General features: G+C 28.9%; 1 protein-coding gene across 1 annotated transcript; it reads right to left on the reverse strand.

Annotated features, from left to right (window-relative positions):
- Window positions 1-2,528: 2,528 nt before the first annotated feature.
- On the reverse strand, window positions 2,529-9,673 carry LOC145640167 (protein neprosin-like). The gene is made up of 7 exons (XM_081691487.1): window positions 8,956-9,673; window positions 8,569-8,655; window positions 8,252-8,467; window positions 6,217-6,381; window positions 5,735-5,788; window positions 5,137-5,283; window positions 2,529-3,255 (listed from the first exon to the last, which is right to left on the reverse strand). The coding sequence occupies exons 1-7, from the start codon at window positions 9,346-9,348 to the stop codon at window positions 2,878-2,880; spliced, it is 1,440 nt and encodes a 479-aa protein (XP_081547613.1). The 5' UTR covers window positions 9,349-9,673; the 3' UTR covers window positions 2,529-2,877.
- Between the last annotated feature and the right edge of the window lie 835 nt (window positions 9,674-10,508).

Raw genomic sequence — 10,508 nt, forward strand, 5'->3', positions numbered from 1 at the left:
AAACTTAACTGAACTGATAGGTGTTGAACTGATCTGAATAGTGGCCAGGCGAAATGAATATTTTATGAGAGAAAGAAATTAGAAACTGAACTGAACTGATTGGAGCTAAACTGAATTGAACTTAACTGAAATTAAGCTGAATAGAACAAGCCCTTAGTAACACAAGCAATGACATTGATTTAATATGAGCCTTTATTTTGTCCGATTCATTAATCAAAATTTTCTTAATTCATTTTGTTTATTGTACTCAATTAATCAAATATATCTTATACATCTACCAGATCGAAATTTATGTGTAAAATCTAATGCTTCCTCTAGTTTATGTATGTATAGTGTCCTTTTCCTAAGTAATGATTCAGTTTCATGGGAGACATTTAATTCTATACACGTGGCGTACCAAATTTGACTTAAATTGAAGGCTTATTATATCATTTAATTTGTTCTGTGTATCATTCCTCGTAGTCCAGTTGTGATCACTAATATTCATCATGAAAGTCCGATAATTTTGCTGCCAAAATGCCTCCCAATTAATTAATACTATGGAGTACTTCGCATTCATTACACCTCTCTTTAATTACACCCTTTGTCACTTGCAATTATCTTGTCCAAGTATTTATTTACTTAATTAGCAAGCACAATTAGTTATTAATTAAGGCCTTTCGATTAGGTGAAACAGGAAACTAGCTAGCTTACAATCTGTTCTGAATCTTCTGATTAGAGCTGAACTGAACTGATTGGAGCTGAACTGAACTAAATTGAATTGTTTATGAGAAAAGAAAATTATGAATTGAACTGAACTGATTGGAGCTGAACTGAATTGAACCGAAATTAAGCTGAAGAGAACAAACCGCTTAAGATTGTTAGCTGGATTGTACGTATTTTTGAGATTATTCTAAGAGACCGAGTAGAGAATTTAAACCATTATCGATTTAATTAGGGTATATTCATGCCTTTATTGTCATCTTTATGTTGAAAAGGACTTGAATTGACACATCATAAATAGAAACAATCAACTCGTCAAAAAAAAAAAAATTAAAAAAAGGTTGTTCATACTCTACACCGTAACCAGCAGGCCAACATCACGATACTAAGAGTTATTGTTGGGGTAGTTGCTATGGTGTGTCAAAAATAGACAATCTTGTGCTATTGGGATTGAAAGTGGACTACTTTATGACCTTTTGACATGGTTTGTTATTCCATAACTATTACTCTTTTTTTTAAAAAAAAAAAAATACATCGGTATATTTGTTGAGACACAACTTTGACCATTAATATCTTTAATTAGATATTAGTAAAAATTGTAACAAAATTATATTATGAAACTAGGCACATGACTAATCTAATGATATGTTATATAATAATATCTATTTTAATTTTATAAAGGTGAAAAAATTAAGTCAACATCCATAGTATGTGAATAGTGCAAAAGTCAAAGTAATACATTAAAAACAAAAAACAAAAGACTCTATAAGGATTACAAATAAGTATTATACGTGTAAATTGATGCACGACTATCAATGTCTCAATGTCCATTTATATATAACATTTTTTTTTTTTTTTTGAACGGCATTTATATATAACATATAATTAACATATGAGCACTAACTTATTTTTGTGTTTACATTTGGATAGTCATGAAATTATGAATAAATTCCTTATTTACTTGATTAAAGCTAATTAATATAATTGAATGGATCGCGTATATACAATAATGAACTTAATCTATTTATCTATGATAATAGATTAGACCACATTCCATACATTTTGTTTACAATAAAAATTTACTTCATATGAAGTACTATGTACAATTAGTTGTGACCACAATTGTTCAATTAAACTCATAAAATACGCAGTATATGGCCTTATACAAGTATCAACTTACCAATAGATATGAGTGATACACTACTGAAATATTATAAACCAAAGAATTTAGATTCAATTAGCACATATTGCATATAAGAAAGGACATATGCAAAGTTATATATTATTAATATTAATTTAATCATAATCAATCAAAGAATTTTGTAGGATAATAAGCGATAACTAGAGGTAGAATTTAGTTTTTTTTTTTTTTTTTTTTTTTTTTTTTTTTTTTTTTTTTTTTTTGTTAATAATACCTGGCTAGCTTTTATATTGGATCACTCTAAATTTTGTATACATCATGAGTAATTTGCTTGTAAATCATGATTTAATTTCTTTAGAAAAAATAATTATTCAAAATATAAACAGCATATAATCTCACGTTTCCAAGTACTCAAAGAAGCATGTCCTAGCAATTGAAGTACTTGTAATAATTGTGTTTGGCCAATATGATATTATTAGAATTCATGCCATTCAAGTACTTTGCCACAAGATCACATCGCATCATCAATGATCGATTATCTTTTTCAGCCTTTTCTATCGGATTATCACCAATACTTCACATTTTCTTTAAAAAAAACTCCACATAGCTCAAAAAATTACGTGTCATTCTATATCACTAAAATATGTTCTACGTGTTAGTTTTATTTTCCGTTAATAAATAGACTATTTTTAAGAAAAAATAAATAAAATGTATATACTTCGTATATCAAACAAACAAACAAAAAAGAAAAGAAGGAACAAAGACGATAAATAAAGAAGGACAAACCATATTATATTCACTTTTTTTTCCTTTCTTCCGCAATAAAATTTATACAAAGGCTTCCTAAAAGCAGTGTGATTAATGGATCACCTATTAACCTAATTACGGACCAAAACTTTTCTTAAAAAAAAAAAAAAAAAAAAAAAAAAAAAAAACCTATAGAATAGCCCAAACCCCATGCACAATTTTGACCAAACCCCAAGATAAAGGCACCCAAAAAAAAAAAAAAAAAATATTTGTGATTGAAAATTTTGTTAGGGACATCTAACATTTCTTCCAGGCCCTCCATAATAAAAATAATTACCCCAAACATTATTAATACCACCTCTAATATCATAACAATTTGGATGATCAGCCAAAACTTTGAGATTGGATAATGGAATTAAACTATTACCCCAATCTACTATTTGCAAATTCCGAAAATAGGATGCTTTTCCAAAGCCTTCCCCTGAAAAATGACCACTTCCCATTTGAGTTGAAGTGTGGAAACCTCCTGTCCTTGAATTCACTATTTCCCCTCCAAATTGTACCATACTTGCATGGTCTCTTAGGTGGGTGAACAAAAATGAGGGCCAATACCCGACTAACACCCCGGATCCAAATTCAAGCCACCAGTTTCCGTGTTTAGGATCCTGAAAAAGAAGAGATAACAAAATGGGTTACAATGTTCGTTAAGTCAAAAATATGTTAAAACATAACTCCAGAGATAACACATATAATAACGTTATATCCCTAAATAGCAATAATAAATGACGTGTGGCATTGTCCTGCATGTATTTTTCAATCACCTAATGTTTTTTATTGTGAGATTTTCATTCTTAGTTTCTTATTCATAATCGGAATACTCGTACACTAGTGGATTCTATTATAGTGATTTACTTATATGCATTGATGTATATGTAATGCTTTACATGTAAATATTAAGAGAAAAGTTATATGCATGATCTTATATATAGATCTAACCCATGTGCATGGTAGCAACAACTAGGCGAAATTGATGCGGGAAAACATAGAAGTGATTTAGCCGTACAAACTAAGTTGCTAGATTATACTATAATTAATTTAAGTTGATATGGTTAAGGCCTCGAACTCAGACACTATGTTCATTAAAGTAATAATTAAGCATAAACAAATTGTATTTACAACGGTAAAACATATAGTCGTGTATTTGAAAATTTTACAAACCAAAGTGTTTGATAATTAATTCTTTCTCATATTTGTGACATTTTTTCTTCTAATATACTAAGAAATACTTGTACAAGAATGAAGAATCTTTACATAGTTTTGTGGTACCACATCAATTCCATTTTATAAATTTATTATTTATTATATACTTTTGTTCTATAAGATTTTGAAAAACTACATACAACGATAATAACTTGAACTCTTTTTTTTTTTTTTTTTTTTTGAGGAAAATAATAACTTGAACTATTAGTGATAATTATAAAATAATTCTAACTAAAGTATGTTAAATTATAAAATGTTCCAACTATTAAATGACCCTTCTCGATCCTAACTTTTTCACCTACATTTAGTCAAATTTTACATCAAATTGAGGATTATAATAGTTTATGTATATTGTTGGACTCAGTAACTTAATAACTGTAAACATCTTACTGTTATTAATTATTGAATGTTCAAATAATAGAATAGCAAAATCATCCATAATTTTATTTAAGAAAGTCTTACCATCAATCCATTTCACAATTTCTTCATCTAATATTCAAAATAAAGTAATTTTGATGACTTTCTATACAAGTATTATTCGTTTGTTAACTTTCCATGTACAAAAGAAGAAAGAGAATAGAATCTTGCAAAGTTGAAAAAAAAACACAAGGGACAAAGTGTATCATAGTTTTTTCTTTTTTTTTTTTTTTATAAAAAACAAAATAATTATTTAAAATATTTTTTCTAATCTATATGTATATTTTTTTTTAAAAAAAAATAAAAAAAATTAAGAAAGCACTAACTTAATCTAGTGCACGCATGCAATATAAATTCGAAACAAAGATGTAATAAAAGAATTTTTAGGTAGGAAGATTTGATGATGTTTCCATGAAGAGTAAGTAAAGTTATATAAATCCTGATTCTTTCCTAAAGTATAATTGGTGCTTTTAGGCATGTTTGTTTGTGCCTTATGTCTAACAAAGCCTAGCAAATGAGTAAACTCTTAGCCTTCAATGAGAAGTTTTTATGGCATTTTCATGACTAGCATCATTGTGGTCCTTGTTCATTCATTTTGCCAACTTTTTCCTATTCATGTTATGATGTACTTCATATTTCAATTACTCCCTCCATTCATGTACATTTCAGAATGACGGAGAAAAATTGTCACAATTTTTAAAAGTTGGAAATAGATTTTAATTGTTAATTGTGGTATCTTTGTCGAAAGCACAATTCCTTAATTACCTTATTTTTTGCAAAGATTTGGAACTAAAAAGCTAATTTAATTGGGGATTTCTATTTAAATATTTCTCCTATAGCGTTTAAAAAATCATGATAAAGTTGATTACCTTCCATATTAGCAAGCTAATGTCAAATTGTCCTCCTTTGTATGAAGATGTTGGTGAAATTGCAGCTCCAATTGCAATCTTACTATTAGTTTGAACAAATCCTGAGCATAACAAGTTGTAGCATCCGGTGGCTTGGTACGCATCGCTCTGCCATATCAATTACAGGCATCAGTGTAAGATTATGTAACATAATTCTCCTCGATTAGGGTATTCTCATTAATGTAACATTTATAAGGTGCACATTCCATTCTACTAGAGATATGTACAATTAATACGATAATAATCTACTCTTATATACACTAAAACAAAAATAATATCGCAAGAATATTAATATATTCGTATATATATTCTCTATCAAATTAAATAGAGTGTCACATTATATGTTGATAGGATTTAATAATTTAATTTTCAAGTTCTGTCATAACTAGCACAAGAAGAAAAACAAAAACCATTCATCGTGTTGGTCTTTTGGTCCACAAAATTCAACACTGTATGTAAATTTAGAAATGTAAAAATGTTATTTACTGAATGAGTTTCTTTATAAAACATAAAATAAAACGAGTAGATGAAAAAAGGGTAATTTGAGTATGTGACTTACCGTCCAATAAGTAAAGAACCTAGGATAATTGTCACCATAGAGCTCGGGGCTAACCTGAAACAGAATTCAATACATAGTTTTAGCCACGAATGTTGTTGACCCCCTATTTAGTAATTGGAAGGTAGTTGGATGTGAAGTAGTCAGCAATAAATTTCCATAATAACACTACTTGCCAACTTCAAATAATGTCAATTTAATTTTGAAGTGATTATTAATTAACGAATGTTTTCAGGGCGTTGGATAAGCATTTAAAATATTGCCTAAAATGATACTTAGGAAAGCATGACAAAATCACGCGTGGATAGGTGTAATTAATGTTCATTTTAATTTAATCTTTTACTTTTAGTTAGCTTATCCAACATCTATGGGGCGTTCGTTAGCCTTTACCTTCACTAATATTTATATCAATACCCTGAATAAAATACATTTAATCAAAAAACAAGTCATGAAATTAAAATGAAGGAAATAAATAACATATATACCTGCCAACCAGCTTCAATTGTATTAAGATCATCACCAAATGAACCAGAAATGACCCACATTTGAGATAAGCTAAATTCATAGGGGTTAGCCACTCTAGGAGACCACACATTTATACTTGCTTTTGCTCCATAATATTGTTGTCCAGATACATATCCCACTGCATGCTGTTTAATCACACAACAATTAGATGTTCAGTACATTAATTGTTACTAAATCACGTGTCATTCAAAGTTAGTTATCACACGACGTTATATCAATTTAGTCGTTTTTAAGGGCTACGCTTAGCCAAACCTGATTAATTTGAATACGTGGAATTCTATCTAAACGGAAATTCATACGACTAAATAATGTATATACATATACTATATCTAAATAAAAAACGACCTTAAAAGTTTTTTTTGTTTTGACTTTTTTGTGAAACAGTCAACAGTATCTAAACCTTACGGAGTAGAAAACTTTTGGAGACGGGGAAGTATGTGTATATTATACAGTTGATCTTGAAAGCATGGTATATAATGATGGATGAAGTTGCAGAAAATGTCATCAAGGCAATGGATTTGAAGTCATTATACAAGGGACAAATATATGAAAGCAAACTAAATGAAGAAAATCATGAGAGTGAGGAGTTACTACAAGAAGCAACCTGTCTAAAAATTAAATGAGTTGAAATTAAAGAACAACCAACTATCATAAATTTTCTCCTTTCGTTTTTTCAGTCATAAAAAATCAAGTCACTCAGTTTGCTCAAATCCTGTCTTACCAACATTTCTGATTCACATTTAAGTTTTTCCTCTTTTTCATTTTTACTTTTTTTTTTTTTTTTTTTTTTTTTTTGGGAGGGTTGGTAAATTAATTTTGATATGACGACATGGTTCAATAGTCAACACCCTCATTTATTTGTAAACGAAAATCAGATAGTAATTTTTTGTGTGTTTTTTCTGAATGATACCTTATGTAAATTTCTATTGTAAATTATTTGTGTTTATTTACGTATAAAAAGATGTTGGAATGATTAAAACACTTTACTTTTTGGAGTATTTTTTCATGAATGGTTATGAAATGATTCTTTTTATAAAAAGGCGAAAAACGAATTAGTCTTTTTATACCGGATAAAATGATTGCAATGTTCGTGTTATATGTATTATTGTTAGGTACACTAATTTTCATCATTGAGGAAAATATAACAAAATTTCTTTTAGCACCTCTTAAACTAATTTTAATCGCTTATTTCCTAGAGGAGTAGAGGTTATAGACACTAGACATTGTGAAACGTTAATGATTTTGTTTGTTTTCTTTTCTCGAGTGACTAACATTATGAAAAAAATAATTATGAAATTTGAATTCCAATCTATGAAATCAAAATTATTGCTAGTACATTGTAATCTTAGCTTGCAAGGCTAAATCAATGAAATAGGGATTACGATTTTTTTTTTTTAAGAAATAATTTAAATTCTTCATAGAAAAAAAAGTGGGACAATAACAAACTTTAATAAGCTCTTTTCCAGTGTCTTTTGACCCCTTTGCCTTGTGTTCACTATGACCCTTGTGGTGATAATGATGGACAAACTTGAGCACTATGTCTTTTCTTTCCCCTAATTTTTTTAGTAATCCTAAATTCTATTCAATTACTCATAAATGATATTAACAAAAACATTACGAAATTCAGGAGATACCCTTTATACTTCTATATTTCTCCAAAAACATTACGAAATTCAGGAGATACCCTTTATACTTCTATATTTCTCTAATGTTATTTGTTAATGTTAGGAATATAGTATTTTCCATATATTCCTAACAGTTAACAAACTCGAACATTAAAATTAGAAGAAAAATTCCCTCTAACATTTGGACGGTGATTCTCTCATAAAAATGATCAATTTAGGAAGAACTTAGAGAGACCGAGAGAGTACTTTTATTAATAAGTAAAATTAATTCAAAATACATTTTTTTTTTTTTATGGTTTCTATATAAATTTTCAAATATTTTTGGAGGGGATCAAGACCATTTATAATTAAAAAGAAAAATAAAAATTACCTCATGGTCAGAACCAGTAGAATCTCTTCTAACAAATTTTCTGGGTTTTCTTCCAAATCTTCTAACAGAGCTAACTCTCATCACTTCTTCTTCATTTGTTCTTCTAATTGGAATTGTTCCTTCTGGACATGCTTCACCTGTTACATGCCATAATTGGAAACTTTCTTCATATATTTTCCCTTCTCTTTCATGCCCTTTTGGCTTCTCTGGTGGTTCCTGCAAACATTTTTCATAATATTAACATATTAATCATAAAATTAACAATGACAATAATATAAAGTCATATTGATTATTTTTCCAAAAATGATGAAACTTACCAATGGCTTTTGACCTCTTAACATTGGATGATCAAATGCTGGTTGTTGATGTGCTAATACACAATCTATAAGATCCCCATCTACACTCTGTCACCAAATCCAAAACAAAAAATGTTAATAATGCATATAATACCATGCTAGTAGTATTTGCAAGGATTCGATATTAGTTGTCACGTTGATAGTGTAATTTGAACTAGTAATGCGACAGCTGAATTTGAATGTTCAGTTGTTCACAGTTTTATCTCTAACATAGCAAAGAAATGGATAGTTTAAAAATAGAAAGTTTGATGATACAAACTATTTAAGCAAAGTTGAAAAATGACATAAATGCAATATCATTCCAACAAAAAACAGGGGAAAACAGAGAGAAGGAAAAAGAGAAAATACTTGAATAGTTTTAATTGGAGTTTTGTTGATCCTCTTGAGATGTTGTCTGACTCTTTTTAACTTCTGAGCTTCCTCACCAGGGCGAAAATTCTGAGTATAATTTCTTGGTTTATCATTGGCAATGCCGGTTTCCGAGGTCGATAAAACAGGGGAAATCAGAGAAGAACAAACAAGTAGCAACATTACACCAACAATGGGAATGATTGAGGAAATCTTCAACAAACAGCAACTATATTCCATAACACCCATTGAAGAAATATTACTATAATCTTTGCTTTTTCTCATATTTTGTCCACATTTATGTTGTCTTCTTCTTGTATAATGGTACAAGAAACCTTCCTTTTCTTCTTCTTCTTGGCTTCCTTGTTTATTTCTCTTTGGTTCTACAACCATATTTCATAATATATGACACCAAGAAATAGTTTATAAATATATAAACAAGAATATGTATATTTTGGGTAATATAAATTTAATTTTTTTGGGGGGTTTTAATGACAATCTTTAAAACACTATTTCCAAGGTTTAGAATGGCTAAAATGACAAACAAAATGAATACTTGCTTCTATTCTACTGCTTCTGTACTCTATAATAACTGCACTACTTTCTTGATTTTAGGAGAGAGAAAATATGAGTTGGGTTAATTAAAAATGGTATGAATCCAATGAAAATTTGGGTTGGGTTTATATTGTTGAATAACCCATGTGGAGATGGGTTGGAGGTATTAATACAATGGGGTGTTATGATCAAAACATGTTATATTTTAATTAAAATTAATTTATAATATAAAGTTTTTATGAAATCTAAACATTATGATTTTGATTTATGATTAAACATAAGAGGAGAGAGAATGGGGCGTGGGGTTATGTTTCCAGTCTCCAATACATAGACTGCAAAACTTTAGCTTTTTTGTGGTTATTTTTATAGGCAATTACAATATGGTCCTAATCTAAGAAATATTTTGGTTTTTTATTTTTATTTTTAATTTTGTTGGTGTTATTCTTTGCTTGGGTCTTGAAGACAAATAGGAATTACACTGAGATTTTCTGAGGTTCTAAAGTTGGGCTGTTTTGCTTTAAGGGAGGTTTCTTTCTCACTTCCCTAGATGTTCTTTGTGTCATCCTCTCTAATCTAGTAAATTATCTTTAGTGTTAACAGGGTTTAATATGGTTTTTTAGCACTAGAAAACAAAGTTATCCCACTTTGTTAGTCATTCCTAAAAATTGGTTTTTTGTATTTGCCATCTAGATTTGGATAATTTTGCACAAAACTAGTAAATATAGATCGAGATGGTGATAATGGAGGAGTTCATGTATAATTTTGGGAGTTCGAGATATGTATTTATGTTTTACTTCCTCCGTTCTTTTTTTACTTGACCCGCTTTGACTTTTACATTATTTATTACCCCTCCTTTGACCGTCTTTTGTGAATTATGTGTAAGAAAAAACATATCCATGTGGGATATTTTTAAATTCATCTCAATAAGTAATATCATAATATATACTTTTATAATTTTTACTTATGGAGAATTAAAAATATTGATCATTAATGTTGTG

This window comes from Chenopodium album, chromosome 1 (assembly GCF_948465745.1).
Source record: "Chenopodium album chromosome 1, dcCheAlbu1.1, whole genome shotgun sequence".
In the NCBI taxonomy this organism is placed as follows: Eukaryota; Viridiplantae; Streptophyta; class Magnoliopsida; order Caryophyllales; family Amaranthaceae; genus Chenopodium; species Chenopodium album.

Coding starts and splice junctions, on each gene's coding strand:
- LOC145640167 (XM_081691487.1), bottom strand. CDS start 9,348: ATGGTTGTAGAACCAAAGAGAAATAAACAAGGAAGCCAAGAAGAAGAA. Junction 5,789..6,216: donor CAATTGAAGCTGGTTGGCAG/GTATATATGTTA, acceptor ATTCTGTTTCAG/GTTAGCCCCGAGCTCTATGG. Junction 3,256..5,136: donor TTAGCTTGCTAATATGGAAG/GTAATCAACTTT, acceptor CTTCTTTTTCAG/GATCCTAAACACGGAAACTG.